Source organism: Labrus bergylta, chromosome 5 (assembly GCF_963930695.1).
Source record: "Labrus bergylta chromosome 5, fLabBer1.1, whole genome shotgun sequence".
In the NCBI taxonomy this organism is placed as follows: Eukaryota; Metazoa; Chordata; class Actinopteri; order Labriformes; family Labridae; genus Labrus; species Labrus bergylta.
In genome coordinates this window covers 15,209,161-15,227,620 of record NC_089199.1, presented here as the reverse complement: position 1 = coordinate 15,227,620, position 18,460 = coordinate 15,209,161, and the positions used below count along the sequence as shown (strand labels likewise).

The following is an 18,460-nucleotide window of genomic DNA, read 5'->3' as shown; positions in this document are numbered from 1 at the left end:
ACAAATATGACACCCTTCATTGTTATCTGACACCTTGCACTAAAGTTAATTTCTAATATGAGTAAATGTTTTAAAAGTTCCTCTTATTTTTGATGTTATCGGTATCGGTATAAGGAAGTAAAAAACAACAGTTGTTTAAAAATGAGCACATCAAAATGGGGAGTTGATTGTTTTTAATCAGATGTAAAAGATGGACGCGGTAAAAAAAATACATCCTCAGCAAACAAATATACACGTTACAACAGTTTACATATACATTTCCTATATACAACACAACAGTGACTGCACTCTGCCAAAACTTTACATCTCGTTTACATTTGTCCTTTATATGGTCACAAGTCAGTCACATAATTACAAGTTTCTCTTTGTCAGCTAGACATCATTTATCCAAAAGTAAAAATTCAAATGTTTCAAAGACAGTTAAAACTCTTTAACCTATATTTAAACATGATAGAATTGGGTCTGAGGTCTCTATACATGCAGTCTCCTCATTCTCACAAACGATCTACACTAAAGTAACATTAAAGTTGAGTTCTTTTGGGTTTCTTTTCCTCTTCATAGTTTTTATTCTCCTAAGAGTCAAAAAGTATTTTACCAAAAAGAGACACAAAACTGCTGCAGATGGAAGCAGTGACGTCAAGTGGAATGGAAGTAGTTTCAACCTCCCGCCCTTATATTATTAGTCATAAGGCCTAGAGAAATAATAAGCATGCCCACATACACAGTAACATCAATATATACATTAAAACGGTGTGTTTCTATTCTTATTATTTCTACACGTACCCCAGGACATTAGATTGTGCTTAAAAGTTCAATAAGGTGACAGAATAAGGGAGCTGTGTCTTAGCGGTAGGGATGTATCCCCACCTGTCTGTCATGACAACTGTTACTTCTCTAAAAGGTGCTCCATCTTAGGGTTGATGAATGAAAAGCCAGAGAATGCTGCCTGATCCATGGAGTCTATGAAGTTCTTATCGCTGTAGGAGAGACGAGGCTTCTCACTGAGGAACTCCCGGTCGAAGTTGCTGCAATCATTCGGTGCTTTCTGTTAATGACAACAAATAAACAGAGGTGATGAAAACTAATTACAGTCTTACATTGGCACAGCATAATGATCCATATTTCTTCACAACTAAAGCTTCAATGTGTCGTGTGTGAGCCATACCACTTTGGGTTTGAAGGGGGGCTCAACCTCTCTCATCTCCAAGGCCTGCCAGTTGATAGACTTGAAGAAGGGATGTAAACAGATATTACCCACAACTCCTAGCCTGCGAGTGGGGTCCCTCTCAAACAACTGCAGGAAAACAAAGCCAGTAAGGGTAAGACCTGTGCTTCTTTACAAATGTATTTGAAGCATTTGATTACATTTCTACAATCCAAAAAGCTGTAGATTTCTATCATCCTGTACATCCTGTATACAAGAACTTTACATTTAAAACATGAAACAATCAAACACAGAATTAAGAGATTACCCACAGGTAGAAATGGGGTCCTATGACAGAAGTTTTTCATAATAATGTATGGCACAAACCCGTTCAAGTAGGTCCTTGGCTTCCTTGTTGATCCAGCGAGGATAGTGGGGAGTATCCATGCGGATGGACTCAAACAACTCATCCTCATCATCTCCATGGAAAGGCGACTGACCAACCAGCATTTCATACAACAATACCCCAAATGACCACCAGTCAACAGAGAAGGAGTATTTCTGTCCCAGCAGGATCTGAGTTTAAACACAATATAAATTAAAAAAATTAATTAAAAAGAAACATGCACTGTTTTTTATGCAGACTGATAAAATCAAATCATTGGCAGATTGTACAATTCTAAAAATCACAGAATCTCAAAGTATGAAACACTTTACCTCTGGAGCGATATAGTCAGGGGTGCCGCAGAAAGTTGTGGCCCGATTCTCCCCAAACACATTCTCCTTGCACATGCCGAAGTCAGCGATCTTTATGTGTCCCTCATGATCCAGCATCACATTGTCTAACTTAAGATCCCTGGGAACAAAAAAATCACAGCAGGATGGGAAATTAACACAAGTTTGAAATTACCGGTATACTTAAGTCAGAATTAACACTAACATGTTTGAAACATGGTTTGTATGTATGAATGTGTAATAAAGGTCAGCTGGAATGTGAATCCTTCATTGCTTACTGCTCTAGAGCATTGCTTAAGCCACAAAACAGCCAATACTTAAAATGCTTCTAAGAACATTACACATGACTATATACATTATTATTAACTGTAATTACTGAAAGCTTGATTTCCTTATTGATTCACCTAGCATACCTTAAAGGTGATTTTTTTCATGTTAACTATTGCTTCCAGTTAATTTGACATCTTAAAAATCCAAAACTTGCAGAGATCTGAAAGATTGTAGTGTGTGCACTATTACCACACAATAATGATGAAACTTTTAGAAAAAAACTTGTGAGAATGCGTGGGATTACCTAATGAGGTTTATTTCACATTGCGTAATTGAGGGAAACAATCCAAAACAGTTTGCCGATAGGTTTAAAGTGTAGCATTTTAGGGAAATTTTGTAAAAACCATCAAGGTTTAACAGAATGGTATTTAATGAACTGTCCATTAAGATGTGGTGTCTAGGTTTTTTTTACTCTGACCTGTAGATGATCCCTTTGGTATGAAGGAACTGAAGACCCAAAATGATCTCGGCAGAGTAGAACCTGAAGGACAAACATGGCAGAGATAGACAGATATCATTGACTCATCTGTGAGGAGACGCTGCAGGCGGGAGCTGTAGCTGTTGAGAGCTGGACACTGGTGTCACTGCAGACTACTTTCAGGGTAGAGCTGAATTACTGAAGAGGACATTTGTATGGAGTAGTAGACAGGTGAGTAACGCTCTCATAAAGTGAAACCTGAGAGCAGCTGTGAGCCAAAAGATTAGACTGTCTCTGACCTGCATCTCTAGTCATCCGTGTCTGCTGAAACAACTGTGACTTAAGAAGGGATAGAGTATTCTTCATACTAACCCACTAATTCAACATTCACTGTAAATGAACAACTGACAAGGACTGAATAGGTTATTATCTATTGATTATCACTCACTACAAACCCTCACTTCTACTAGAATACATTTCAGAGTGCCGATGCGTGCACATGCATGTCATTGTAAAACTGCTCTGCAGACACATACAGTATAATGTACAGTTTAGTCTGTGAAGGAAAGTTTGACTCAGCTATGTGAGGATGATTGAGGCATTGGGCTAGACTCTCTGCAGCTCCCAGCCAGCAGGTTAGCAGTAGCCAATAGGAGAAAAGGACCTTAGTGCTGTAAAGAGGTCACTGGAAACTCTACAGTTATTTATCTGCCTGAGGAAAAATCTTGCATAACCAAATACAGGAGAAAGTTTCCATTCCACTGTGACAATTTGTGCAGCAGCACACTAGCATATATATATATATATATTTTTTTTTCCATTCAAACCGTTTCCTGTATGAAATTGATGTGAGAAAATGAAACAGCACACTCTCTTCCCCTCACTTAAGATAGAAAATTATCCATCCAGGCTGAAAACAGTCACTGAGAGAGAGAAGGATTTCAGAGGATGCCAACACAAGATCAGGTGTCTGTGCTTGTACAAAGATTCCTCCTGTCATCTCACAGTCCCAGGACGCACCCAGCAACTAACTACATGGAATTTGTAAAACCGCTTCAAAGCACAACTTTTGTTTGTATCATGAGAATTAGCTTTCTATTGCCTAAAAGCTTAATTTTGAAACCAACAACAGCTCCAAGGAAATGTGAGTCTTTTCAAAACTTTAGTTGGCAGTGGTGTAGGTGCTACCAAGCTTTAGAATCAATAACACATTTTTAACAGTGTGTCTTTGTTTCTTTCTGGAGGGGTTCCCATAGAGTGATGAGAAGAGATGTGGGTGGGAATAACAGAAAATTCCCAATACAAACATATACAGACACAAAGGGCTGTTCACTCCCTTACAAGGCGAGGTTTCTAGGGAGCATCGGCTAATGGATACCAGAGTCCCATCAGGGTTCAGTATATCATGTGAAAGAAAAAAACATAATGGGAGGTTGACAAAGAAAGTGACATAGGGAGAGCAAATATTGGCTATTCTTAAGGAGTTTCTGCTTTCCATCAACATGTTGATACGGTATGTGTCAATTTATGCATAGCCACAGGAGCACAACAGAACTGGTAGTGTGTTTGTATGTTATTATGTCAGTGTGATGGTTGGGACTCACGTGGACCTGTAGAGTTCAAAGCGCCCTTTCTCCTGAATATGAAACATCAAGTCTCCTCCGTTCAGATACTCCATCACAAAGAAGAGATGTTCCTGTTGGCACAGGTCACTTTGATAGTTGAATACAAAAATTGAACTATTGATGTAAATTAGGAAAATAAATGATGAAGACACATTGGAACTGGAAGAGGACTACCTTGGTCTGAAAGGTGGAGTAGAGGTGTGTGAGGAAGGGGTTATCCCAGGCTAAAGCCAAGACTCTCTTCTCTATCATCGTGCACTCCACATCGTCATCCATCAGCACGACATCTTTCTTCAGAGCCTTCACTGCAAAGTACTCTCCATGACCCTTCAGCTCTGCCAGCAGTACCTGGGGGGAGGGTCATATTGGCAATTAAACTGTTTTAAAACTTATATTTTTAATAACTTTATGTTTGATTGAAGACCTACATAGAAGAGAGTATTACTTAAAACGGCCTGAAAATGCCAGAAAGCATTGTGCAGACATCCTTAAGTCTGGACAATGCTCCAGACATTCCTATATTGAAGTGCTGTCAGATCACTCATGAATACATTTGAGTTGCATTTTCTAAAGACTCTCACGGTATAATTTAAATAGACAAATTTGATTTGTACCTTGCCAAAGCTGCCTTTTCCCAAGACCTTATGGAAGATGAAGTTGTCAACGTTGATGCGTGTCAGATGTGTCAAACGAGACTGAGGTCGCGGGCTGGACCCCTCCCACAGTCTTCCATAGGCAGATCCATCTTTTGGACAAACATAGAAATGACCCATTCACAGATTTGTTATAAATACTAAACAACTCTACATATTATTATTTATGCACTATTATCCATACTGAGTACTGCTTACATGAGTATATTTGTGTTATTAAAAATAATATTATTACCATTGATATCCAGTGCAGCAAGCTTGCTAACTTCATCATAAATTCCTATATCAGGCAGGTCGGTCAGGTTTGGGTCTGAATGGCGAATGGATGATTTCTGATGCAAAATCAAATGCAATATTAAAATTAGGCATGAAACAGTCTAGCAGTGATAGAAACAATTTGCAGGTGTTTCCTCTGACTCTTCCCAAAACTATATACATTGAGAGGCCTGTGACAAAGAAATAAAACAAGGGTCATCACAACAGGCCAGTCCTTAAACAACATATCAGATCGTTACGCTCAGGTTCCCATTGGAGTCATTTGTCACTCAACAATTGGTGGAGACGTACAGGGATTTAGTACTTTACATTCAGGTGACGCTCAGTTTGAAGGTTTGTAATCAACCAACATTGAAGGGATGATGTGTAAGTGACAAAATCATAGTGTCAAGTGGGACTCCACTGTGTCTGGCTTCAGACTGGTTTTATTGTTAGGATAAATGCTGTATAGTTTGGTCTTTGGCAACAAATGAGGTCAACGTTACAGCAACAACAGGTTTCCTGTTAAATTCATGTTTAGGTTAAAATATAAACCCTTTTCTTAAGGTGCCTGGAAGACCTCATCACATATTTGTTCAGAAAAGTACAACTGATTACTGATGATGTGAATGGGGTGTGGAATCCAGCTGGCGGTATTGCTCATAACGGTTTGCTAACGTCTTTTATCTGAATCAGAATCAGAAATACTTTATTAATCCCAGGGGGAAATTCTGTAATTTTAAACAAAATACACAAAGTAGAAGCGTAATATACAGTATAAGAATAACATGACAGAGCTAGAGGCTCTGTCTGCATCTTTACTGTACATTAGTTTTGTGGAGAAACTTCAGGTTCTCAGTACGATGTCATTGGACACAAGGTGAACATGCTAATGAATACTAGATGGCATCATCCAGAGGTGCTAATCACCTCATCTAAGCTAGGCAAAGGCAAAAAGACAGGAACAGTAATAGAGCATGAACAACCGCTGCACCCGCTGTTCACCAACAACTATGAGACTGCACACTTCATAAATCATAAGTACAATGCCCTGCTTCTAAAGGCACATATCTTTTATTTAACATTGTGTTTATTTTCAAATCAGGAGATGTGGTTCACTTCTGCTTGGTTTTTTATTTTGAATCATTTAGTTGATTTTCTCTCTTTTTTTGGTAAATGTTTAATACACCAGTGTCACAGCCGGTAGTTCTAAATAACACTTCACGACTTTCACAACTGTCAGCTCAAATTAAATGTAAACGTAGTGTTGTATTAAACGTAGAAATATGCATTGGGGACTTTATGTTGCTTTTTTCCTTTTGGACCAAAACGGTACCAAACTGTGATTCCAAAACTGAGGTTAAAACCAAACCATGACCTCTGTAAACTGTTACACCACTAGTTCAAATGCATATACATTTTCATGTAGGGTGGACATAACAATGGATTGAGTGCTTGTCTTTATTTGTAGTTCTAATCTCATTAGCACATTCACACAAACCTTGTATTTTTTAAATCCATTTCAAAATTTGTAATATTTTAATAGGTATGTGAGAAATAATGTAATCAGATACCGTAACTGCTATGGCTGAATGAGCAATGTTATAACTTAATTATGCGTAATGGTACTTTGAGTAAGATGTATCTTTCAGTTTCATTAGACAGTGACTTCAGCGTTGAATGACAGTGTCCATGAACTCACCTGGCTGACTTGTGTCAGAGCCTCAGCCAGTAGTTTCTGGTTGATACCACAAAGGTTGGCTACTTTATCTTGACACTTGTGATGGACATTCATGGTGCAGTCTACAAAAAAGAACAAATAAATCTGTTAAAGAGAAAAGTAGAGTTATTCTTGAGGTGCATACAAAAGTAGATACACCTCAATAATTACTCAATCATGTCAGCGCTGTACCTTCACACTTGAGTCCTTGTTTGACTATACCCCACAGCAGACTTCCACAGTGGTCACAGAAGGTGGGACTCATGTAGTTGTTGGTCTTGAAACGATGTGGCATGTCAATCTTAAAGCGCTCCTTCTGGAACTGAGGGGACAAACGGGATCCATTATCTCCATGAATGACGTGCGCCCTGTAATATCTTGCAAGCCTGCGCTCCTGCCTCATCTTTTTCTTTTTACTTTGTCTTCGGCTTCCCTCTCTGTGCCTGTTCTGTAAGAGCGGTGACTGCACTGATTGATAAACATTTCTTGTATCTCTCCTGGTCTACTGTGAGACCTCCCCCCTCCCCAGTTTTTATTGAACCCATGAGTGGGTGGGTGTGCTTGATCATTCCCATGATACCATTATCTCGGCCAGTTTGTCTCTGATAGGCTTTATCTACCATTATTGATGATCATTGAAAACAGCCTGTTTTTGGATGTGGACCCTGACTGTTGTGTGTTTTTGCTTTAAACTCTGACTTTGCAAAACCTGCCAGTTCAACAATGAAACATTGTTGTTTGTGCTTTAAGATGAGAGGCACATATACTAAATCAAAAATCAAGACAGTGAAACACACACTGATATTTTTAGGATATGGACAACTCTCACGGTACACTGTGTGCTGCATAAGTATGTGATACTTACCACAGTATCCCGACTGTTGGCAGCAGTACCAGTACATCTCCCAATGATTTTGTCTATACATTTCTTGTGGATTGCTGCATTACATTCTGATAATAAAACAAAGGTAAGAGACATTGAACACAAAAATTAAAAAAAGTATTTGTAGTTTATACATCCTTATATTTGGCTGCTGTTCCAAATAGTGTTCAAACCAGATCTTGAATTATTGTCCACTTACGTCTGCATTTATAACCTTGCTTGTTGAGTCCCCTGTGGGAGAAAAGGTAAATCAATAGGTCAGTTTGAGTTACTTTTTCATCATGTGAATGTCAATCGCTTGCTTATTTATCACTTGGTGGTCATAATAAACAGCAAACGTACAACCATGTCGATCTTTTTTTTAACTAACTTTCTCTCTAGTAAGACTAAAATAAGCTTAAAAGCAGATTACTGAAGATCTGTGGCCATCAGAGCATGAAACAGTATCAGTGCATCAAACAGATGTTGCATCTTAAAAGGAATATTGTCCTTGTTGGTTTCTTCTATTACATTACAAGCAAAAAGGTCATCTAATTCTATCTGACAAAATCCATAAACTCTGGCATGATCAATTGCACCCAAATATCAGAGTCCCTTTGCACTCTCTTTTAGTCTTCCTGTCTGGGGTTTGAGTATATTTGATCTTTGGTTTGAGAGTTCCCCTTCAGCTGACTTGACGGTTTGTTGATAGGGCTGGAGTGTAAGGCAGACTAACCAGACAAATTCTCTGCACACAGAGCAGAAAGTGGGCTGTCGGAAGAAGGTGGCGATGAACTCGTGGTTTTTTATGAAGTGGATCTTGGCCTGCTTAATGGCTCCTCGTCTACGGTGCAGGGTAGGAGCCTCTTCCTCCTTGGCAGCCTGTTTACTTACTTTACAGATGCACAGAGAAACACAGTCAGTCAAAAGGCTAGCTACGCTTTGCTCAAGTTTGTGTCTGTTTCAATTATTTTTCAATCGAATTTAAGAGAATCCTTGATGTTGGTTCCTTGAAGATCTTTTGGCTGATGCCCAGAAATAATTGAATAATAAACTGGTGTATCCTTCAAAGTTAAACTAGGTTGACCTTTATTCTTTTTACGCCTTGAAACAGTCAGTCAAACATTTTTGGTATTGGTCACCTATTGATAGCCATAGTGATATGGGACCAATAGGAATTTATCACATACTGACAACTGGCTGGACAGCTTGTGTGGAAATAACACAAACTATTGAATAATACACTGGAGTCCCATTCAAAGCTAAACCAGGTTGTTCTTTATTCTTTTTATCAGGTCAGGTCCATCCATCAAGTCTCATCAAACAACAGACATTCAGTGCTGATGAGATCAAGAGTTTAAACTATTTTTCTAATTTACAGATGGTCTTAATTAGGGCTGGGCAATATGGCCTAAAAATAAACTCTGATTTATTAACAATATTGATCTTTCTTTTTCTTCTTAAAAAACTATAAATGTGAAAGAAATGACTAAAAACAAGATTTGCTTTTATTTAATCAATACAATTGAATACATGCAAACTGAAATTCGCTTCAAAGGTTAATTAAGTAACATCATTTTCTCTTTTTGGGTTAAATTGCAAGCTGTAAACTTGTCTTTAAAGTGCACGATGCAGTTTCAAAGTACAGCAAAAGTACAGATGAAACATCACAACTTCAGCAAGCTTCTTGTGGTTGGGGCGCCTAGCCACACTGTAGGAAGTAACCGAGAAGGGAGGATGTGAACTACAAGAGCCCAAGGGGAGCGGTCGAGTAAGTTAAAGAAAAAAAAATTCTCTTTTGAAAATCCTCCCAGAAAACAATTACGATTTATTGATAAAGTCGATCGCCCGGCACTATCTCAAATCATGATAATTATTGATAAAGAGAAATTAACATGGACTTTTGGAAAAACAAAACGAATCTTAATCCAATAAAATCACAGCACCCACATCAACTGTGAAAATATATATAAAGTTTACAGAAAAAAGGGTTTGCAACAGAGGAAAGCTCACAATGTTTATTTTGATTTGTATTTACCTGTATCTCCTCCCTCCAGAAAATACTGCACTGCCATCATCACTTTCCCAGAAGGATGCAGATCCACCTGAACGTACATACACACAGTTAGATACAGAGTGAAACACACAAACAGTAATGGTTATTGCCCTACAGGAAAAGAAGATTGTCTTTTAAGCCCTACCCAGAATTCAGCGCGCCCATTGGCTTTCTTGCAGCGCTCAGCAAGGACAGAAACTCCAACAGTGACCTCAGCCAGCGGCTCCTCCGCTGTCTTCATCAGTAAAACTTCCAGCACACGACCCTCATAAATGTGCGCATCAAAACAGGCCTTCCAGGCCGGGTACATTGTGGGTTTCCTCTGAACCAGGGTCTTACCTCGTTCTAGCAAAAGCAAGGACAGGGAGGGAAATTGGGAAAAAAATCTATATTTTCAAGTGCAGGACATAAGAAGAAAGTAACTTGTATTTTTAACAATGGTATCTACTTCTGTAAACAACACTGTAGTGTAGACAATAAGTGTTTCTCACCAGTTGTCAAAGCCTCCTTCATCTTGATTGCACAGAAAGGCGGGTCGGCCAGGGGAGGCAGGACCCCCAAGTCATAGGAGTTGAAGGCAATCCTCAAAAAAGGAGCCATGGTGATGAGTACCAGGGTCACCTGCTCACAGAGATTGACAAACACAGAGTTACCCAAGAGATATTTATCTATAATGACATCTTAGTAACACAAAATGCTAGTTTCAAATCATATTGAAATATGATAATGCATAAAGTTGTATAATCGTGTGCAATAGTACTGCTTGCTCACAGTGAAGCATTAAAAAAGTGGTCTTTTGTTTTTAAATGCACAATCTTGTTTTTGACTTTACATAAACTCTTTCACTACTTTTTTGACTTTGAGACATTTTAAATGACAGAGATATACTTAAAATCTTTACAATTCTCTCTGTAGCACCAGTCTATTCTCTAGAGGACAGACCTCTGCAGGTTTTTTGTATCAATTTTAAAAGCTCATTGTTGGAGGTAAAAGTTGAATGAAACCAAAAGCTTGTATGACTTAAGGATTTAATGTATTTTCAGATGTTGACAGACAAATCATTGCAATATGAACCTTGGCATTAAATCTTTTTCAAAACTGCCTGAACTGCAAGTAAGTATAAACCACTACTTTACCATGCCCCATGCCCCATGCAACTTTTTCAGATTATTTGGTTACTATTTGGTGAAGACTGCTCAATTAGGTAGAATTACAGGTAAGAAAGGATATAGTAAGTGGAAGAAAATAAGGATTTAAAGGACCTTTAGGTGATAAAGAACCTATAGAGCTAATATTCCCACTTCAGTGTTTGTATGATCATCATCACAGTATTGATCAATATTACTACATATTGCAGACTTGAAAGTTTTCAAAACTGACTTTCACATATTTTTTGATTTTCTCACTGCTGGTTTTAAAAAATGTAAACATTATTTGGGCTCTTGTGATGGGCATTTGTCATCTTTTGTACATCTTAGAGATCCAAAAATTGAAAAAAATAAAACAACACATTGGAATATTATTAACACTAGTTACAACCACTTATTAGAAGTGAAATACATGCTCATTGTGACATAATGGTGAGGGATCAATACCACCCTATATGCTTGGTGTTCATGCATAATACTGCTTGCGTAAGTTTACATGTGCTACAGATGGAGCCACAGCTTGTCCTGTTACGGTCTATGCATCTCTGTTTTCTTCTGTTCAGTCATTTCAGTCACAGCAATGCTAACCTACATGCCTATTCTATTTATTCAACAACTTTGTATGTAATATACAACCACTATGTTACATGTGCAGGCATCATGAGTGCATCTCTGCCCCTCGGTTCCCTGTCGTTGTGTTGTCTTGGGTATGTAGTTTGCAGCTGCAATAGTGGGGGTGTTTGACTGTGCTACAGCGGAAGAGCGAGCCTCAACATGTCGTTAATCCAAATACAAGCATGCAGTGCACCACAGAAGTCCTTGCTGGTATTTGCAATCCTAAACCCATAACCGCCCACACTGAGACCAGAAAAATAAGACAGCAAAAATACAGGGCAGAAAAAGTGTTAACTAACAGGGAGGTTGATAACCATGTTCGCTTATTCGCGCACTGCTGCTGTGAGCTGTCATGTCAGGGGTTTTTGGAGATCAATAACAAGCACACTGTGTGATTGAGGGCAGCAGAGATTGATTACCTAGCAAACTGTACATGTGCAGTTTCGATTTGTCCCATCTGTTAAATTAAGTAGTTATGTCCTTGCAAATGCCACATGCAGGAACTTTAATATTCATTTACCATAGTACTTCCTGATACAAAACAAAAACATGTGTTTATTGGATTGACTGGTATTTTTACTGTACTATAACATCAAGTGTCTGGCCCTATGGAAACGTAATCATATCAAAGAACTTGTAAAAATACATAAATAAACGACTTTGTGTTGGGGCATGTAAGCTTGCATTTGAACACCGTGCTTAAATAAAAAAATACCTACAATACAGATATTGAAGGCAGAGTAGGTAACACTATAGGCTATGTGGTGGTAATAAAGTAGCATCCATGCCACGCCTGAGTTCTAGAGTTTAAGAAACTGTGTTATCATTTCTATATGAGTATATGAGTGAGGAAGAAAAGTAATGTATATAGGAATCTCATCATTGTACAACTGTGACAAGGAAAAGGTGAGTTTATTATAGAAAAAAAAATAGGCAGTTTGTACAGTGGCTTTCCTGCAGCAATGCAATTACCATTTCAGACGACAGTGTATTCAATGTAGTAACAATGTAAGCAAAAAAAAACAAGTAGTCTGTCTGCAAAAAAACTTAAGTTCTCACAGGTGATGAAACATATCCTCGCATATGTCTCTCTGAGTCACATGTAGGCCTACAGGTGTAACATATTTGACCATAGTTTTGAAATCTGTGCTTAATGTTCAAACACTATACTGTGGTCCATTATACTCTGAAAGCTACAAAAAGGGCAGAAGTTAAGTGATTTAAAATACAAGCCTGGGCATGCAGTCATCAAGAGAAAAGTCACTTCTTCTCACATTTGCGTCAGAAGGATGTGGTTGACGTTCAGTTGGCGGAGCACAGATGTCACACTGTGTCTTACTAAGAAAACTGTTTCCATTCAAGGTTCTCTATATGACAATCAAGGTGTCAGTATATTAACAAACACCCTAATGATGCTTTGTTGTACAGACCTGCCCACATTCCTCCTCACCGCCCGGTGTTACAACGCATTATGTGACCCATGTGTTTCTCTGACCTGGACTGGAATTCCAAAATGCCACAACAGCCACTCCTAAACTAACCGAGCTCACTGTGTTATAGTGTTTGAAGTGACCCAATTGAATTAAGAAACACACATTTGATAGCTGAAAGTAGTGAACACCCCGCTTGCAGGGCAGCAATGCCTCACCTGTCCATGACTGACAAACCAAGGTAACTTTTACTTGCATAATTGACCCAATAGCGTCACAAAGTCAGACAGGTTTTTTTTATTTTTATATTATATATTATTATATATTATATATATTTTTAGTTTTTATACACATAGAACAAGCCAAAACCTTTAGGGGAAAAAAGTTTTCAGTTATGTAATGAGCACTGCGACTTAAGTGGTGAATACAATGTTTTGTATGGCCACGGACAACGCGTTTAAACCGTGTAAACTTTAAACCTGTAAATAAACAGAAGTTACGGTATCAACCAGACTGTAAAGACATAAAGCTAGCCAGCGTTAGCACCCACGGATACGGAGGACTAGTTAACGCCACAGCTTGTTTCCCAAAAGATGAAAGGAGAAACGGCACGACTTTTTCCTCTTTAAGCCACTATTCCACACTCAAAACTTAAAGAACCATAAATACAGAAAAGACGACAGCCTCACCTCGCCCTGCAAACGCGGTGCTGGCTCTTTCTCAGTGCGGCACGATGAAAGTTGTCCTTTCTTCTTTTCAGTCTGTGTTTCTTTTCGTATTTTTTTCGTTCTGTGATTCCGTCGATTGAGGAAGTGTGTCGCGCGCTCGTAAAGCCTTTCTCTGCAAACTGTGACGTTTACCTGCTACACACACACACACTCACACACACACACACTCACACACACACACACAAACAATCTCTGTTCCTGCCTGCCTGACACACACAAACACACGCACACAGCGGTCCCGGTTGGGGCAAAGCACCCAGTTGCCCTATTTTGAGTTTTTTCACACTTTACATTAGGCTACTTGATTTCTCACACATATTTCCAAGACACACAGGTTATTTTTCATTTACTCCCCTGGATGCTTTGAAAATATCCTTGCATAGATAGGCTTTAGGCTACATGGAGATCTGCATTGCTGCTGGGTTGGCGCTAGATCAAGCCACCGCATATTGTCTTGTTTTTAGTTTTTCATTTTTCATCTTAAAGCGTGTTTGTTGCAGGCATGGGGTCACGTGGCTTGAACTGTGTGCTGCGGGGGTGGTTTTGAGGACTGAGATGGTTTTTCTGGTGAAGAGGAAATTTGGCTCCCTTGCAGCTAAATGATCTTTTCTTGTTCTTCACGAATTCCAAATGATCTGCAGTCTTTATTTAGCCTATTTCATACTAGACATTTACACACTCACACAAACACACGCACGCACGCACACACACACACACACACACTCTCACACACACACACACACACACACACACACACACACACCAAATATAGGCTAACATACGTGTTAGGAAACTAACAGCTATTCAGTTCTCATCTAATGATACACATGAAATATTGAAATATTGGTTAAGCAGAAAACCAAAATACAGACACAGCCTTCAACATGAATATGTCATAAGTGCATGCTTAGGTGAAGTTAATAATAATTAAATATATATGTGCAGCTGCAGCACAAAGTAAACTCTTCCAGGAACAGCAAACTAAAAGGGCACAGGTGTGTCAGTGTTCCCCTCTCTCCTCTGAGCTTTATGTGTGCACTAAAGACTTCATTGTCGGTCTGCTCCTCTCTGATGCTGACAAATGTTTAAAGATTAAGGAACACCTATTTTTCTGTTCTTTCTCCAGAAAACACAGCCTGACATAGCCATACACACTGGCCTACACATAGGCTGAGGATCAGGCTGCGTAATTATGGCATGCAGAGCTTACAGTTAGCCAATGAAGCAGTCAGCAGTTTAATCCCTTTGATATTGCCAAACAGCAAATACTGTGTAATTCACAGATTATTTAAATGTTACCATATTGTGTTTGATCAAGATATGTCCTTTACCTCTCACATCAGGCAAATTTCAAGAACAGCCTATTTTCACCTTCGTAATATATCCAAGATCAGGAATATCCTGTCGCAAAATGATGCAGAAAAACTAGTTCATGCATTTGTTACCTCCAGATTGGATTATTGTAATTCTCTTTTGTCAGGGTGCTCTGGTAAGTCTCTAAAGACTCTTCAACTAGTCCAGAACGCTGCAGCTCGTGTACTGACTAGAACTAGGAAAAGGGACCACATTACTCCTGTGTTGGCTTCTCTGCACTGGCTCCCTATACAGTCTAGAATAGAATTCAAGATCCTTCTTCTCACTTACAAAGCTCTAAATGGCCTGGCACCATCTTATTTTAAGGAGCTACTAGTGCCGTACTGCCCCTCGAGAACATTATGGTCCTTTAAGTGTACTATGGGAGGTAAAGCCTTCAGTTATCGGGCTCCTCTCCTCTGGAATCATCTTCCAGCTGCTGTTCTGTATTTTTAAGAATAGACTTAAAACTTTCCTTTTTGATAAATCTTATAGTTAGGGCTGGTGCTGGTGTAGACCAGCTCTTAGTTATGCTGCTATAGGCTTAGACTACCGGGGGAACTGGCCCCTTGAGCTCCTCTCTCTCTCTCTGTGCATATACAGTACATCATATTACTGCATGTATCTATCTGTAAATCTCAGTCACTAACCACCTACTTTCCTGGGAGCTCTTGAACTCTCTTAGGCTCCTCGGGATCGTTGGTGGATGGTTGGTTGATGGCCTGCCAGAACAACGCCCCCCACCGGATCGTTGATGGACGGCTTGCCTGAACAACAACCCCCCCCTGTTCCCTATCCCTCTTCCTGCATTTTATCCCATCTGTCCCCCTATCTCCTTCCAAGCCCGGAGCAGTCTAGGCCTGTGAAGGCTGTTTCATCATGAGCCGGGGATCCAGCTGAAGATTTCTGCCTTTTAATAAAGCAGTTATGACGGTAACTTGTCCTGCTTTGCTAAAGTGCTCATGATGGATAGGCCAGGTCTTTGTAATATAACAATAAGTAAGGTCTTTTACCTGCTTTTTGAAAAGTGTCTTTGAAATGTAAATGTAAAAATTGATTGAATTGATTGATTGATGTCTGTAAGTAGTGTACTGCCTTGTGGGACGGCTGTGGCTCAATTGGTAGAGTCATTGCCTCTCAACTGAAAGGTCAAGGATTCAATCCCCAGCTGAACAGCATGTCCAATGTGTCCTTGGGCAAGACCCTGCATTTCTCCCACTGCTTCAGTGAATGGCTGTTGTATTTAATCTCTGATGTACGTCGCTTTGGAGCATCTGCTAAGTGAATTGTAACATTGTGATAAACTAATTTTCTCTCTTCAGAGTTATATGCTAAGACTGATGCTACTCTTACAGTAAAGGCCATGTGTCTGTTAAATATGAAGGTGGGGAATAGTTTGAAATAAAGACTGGGAATCAGCTTGCCTGGGTCTCTCCATAGACAATAAATCAATGTGAAGCTCTTAATAATCTATCTGGATTTTAATTAATTGAATACAATTATGAAAACAATTAATACTAAAACAAAACAACCATGGGAATTGCACAAAACATTGTCATTTTTATTAGTGCTGTGTGCCAGACTATTTCTTAAAATTGACTTCCTGGAGTCTGCTGTTTGCCTACCAGCTGCTCCTAGCCAAGAAATGGTCTGACAAACATAACCCCCAATAAAACACAACTTGTCCGATTAAAACAGAGCAGAGTTAGCAGTGCTGCTAGTTCTCCTGTCTTCTTGCTAGTTGAAGCTAAACAGCTAGTGCTAGCTTCATATTAACAAGAAAGGCCTGACAGGCAGAAAAGAGGTATCAATCTTCTCATCTTATTCTCGGTGAGCAAGTCATTTAGGATATTTTCCCCAAATATTGAAACTCAAACATAAAAGAAGAAACAAAACACTCTGACTTCTCTTTTCTAGGTTAAAGACTCTGGACAGATTAAACATCTCAAAGTGACAGCTGCCGGCCCCACATTTGTTTATACTATACTTTCTCTGCTAGCTTTCTAGCTGCTGGTGACAGAATGGTCACTGAAGAATGAAAAACACGATGCAGCCTCTATGTTTAGGCAACAGGGATAATAAATGTTCAGTCAGAGGTGAGGAGTGTGCTGAAGGCTGTGTTTTTCTCTGTTTGTCCTGTTGAGGGAGAGGCTATTTAAAGCTAGGGGGAGGTGGAATAGGTGTAACATTGACTTGGCAGTGTGGGCTGCAAAGAGTTTGCAAAGTGGGACATATGAGTGCGTCTCTATTCTCCCAGCCTTTCTCACACTTCCCCCAGCCCCTCCCTCTTGCCATCGAGAAACACAAGACATGGTGTAAACCCAAAAATGTCAAGCCAATGTCAAGTGGAAACAGCTATATTCTCCCATATGTCCTATTTCGAAGTGTTTTTGTTTAAATCTGTGCCTATTATGTGATCAAATATTTTCTTTCCCCCCTGAGGAGCCGTTGCCCACACAACTCTGTGAAAGATAAGAAAGCATGCTGTTTTAACTCACAAAATGAACACAAACATTGCACTGAGTACTCAGACTAAAATGAAAAATGTAAGTTTCTCAGTGAGTTTGCCATGAAGAAATGTTTTTCACAACTCTTCTGCCACAGCAACATAAATGAAGACCATGCCGCAGATTAAGAGAAATATTTAACTTTATCTGGCTTTATTCTTTTTCTTTGAAATTCCTGAGGCCCAGCACGTATGAAAGAGCTGAAAGCGTCCGACCTTATTGAGTAGGCTGTGTGTGTATGATTGATTATTTGCTCCTCTCTGCATAGCTCCTGCCTGCAGCGATATGGACGTAAACTCGGATTATGACACTGTTGCAGCCTCGCCATAATGAAAAAAAATCTCTCTCACCATCTGGTGACAGAAAGCTTTCATCATTTGATTTTCATTTCTTCAAATAATCACATGCAGGAGAGTGACTGTTTATTGCAGTTTTAGCATGAACCCTTATACACGCTCAAATGAACGATTTCCTGTTCCAGCTGCTGTGGTGTGACATGATAAACATAAGCAGAAGTATGTTAAAAACAAAAACATGAAGGCTCTGTTTTAGGTAGCTGTTGACTGACACCACCTCTCAGTTCAGTTTAAAAAAGTATTTTAACAGATTCTTTCTTGAGTCAGTTTTAGGGTCGTATGAGGATAAAATCTGGTACATCTTTTCATGCAGCATTCACAAAGAGCGCTGAACAACAGCCAATTAAAAGAAGTTAGGCCAGCAGCAGGATTTAGTGTGAAGAAACAGGTGCAGGCAATGTGGGATGATAAGCTATTATAAAAACTGTTATTTGTAAGGAGTTTATGTAGTGTGTCATAACCAACAGCAACAAAGGGAAGACAACTCTGAAGAGTTTAGAACATAAAAAAAGGGGGAAATGACAG

The 18,460-nt window shown here is 39.3% G+C and overlaps 1 protein-coding gene across 1 annotated transcript; it reads right to left on the bottom strand.

The window, feature by feature from the left end:
• Positions 1-158: 158 nt before the first annotated feature.
• On the bottom strand, positions 159-13,911 carry prkcda (protein kinase C, delta a). Its single transcript, XM_020646828.3, has 18 exons — positions 13,681-13,911; positions 10,290-10,419; positions 9,944-10,143; positions 9,781-9,847; positions 8,479-8,635; positions 7,963-7,994; positions 7,746-7,831; positions 7,073-7,202; positions 6,863-6,963; positions 5,141-5,237; positions 4,867-4,997; positions 4,427-4,600; positions 4,232-4,323; positions 2,628-2,690; positions 1,862-2,000; positions 1,532-1,720; positions 1,166-1,294; positions 159-1,045 (listed from the first exon to the last, which is right to left on the bottom strand). Exons 2-18 carry the CDS (start codon positions 10,396-10,398, stop codon positions 887-889), a joined length of 2,055 nt encoding a protein of 684 aa, XP_020502484.1. The 5' UTR covers positions 10,399-10,419; positions 13,681-13,911; the 3' UTR covers positions 159-886.
• Between the last annotated feature and the right edge of the window lie 4,549 nt (positions 13,912-18,460).

What these genes read in the sequence shown, in the direction of transcription:
- prkcda (XM_020646828.3), bottom strand. Translation starts at nt 10,398, where the DNA reads ATGGCTCCTTTTTTGAGGATTGCCTTCAACTCCTATGACTTGGGGGTC. An exon ending in CCAACAGTCGGGATACTGTG is followed by an intron (nt 7,203 to 7,745) that starts GTAAGTATCACA and finishes TTGTCCCCTCAG; the next exon opens with TTCCAGAAGGAGCGCTTTAA. An exon ending in ACTCCACCTTTCAGACCAAG is followed by an intron (nt 4,324 to 4,426) that starts GTAGTCCTCTTC and finishes CTGTGCCAACAG; the next exon opens with GAACATCTCTTCTTTGTGAT.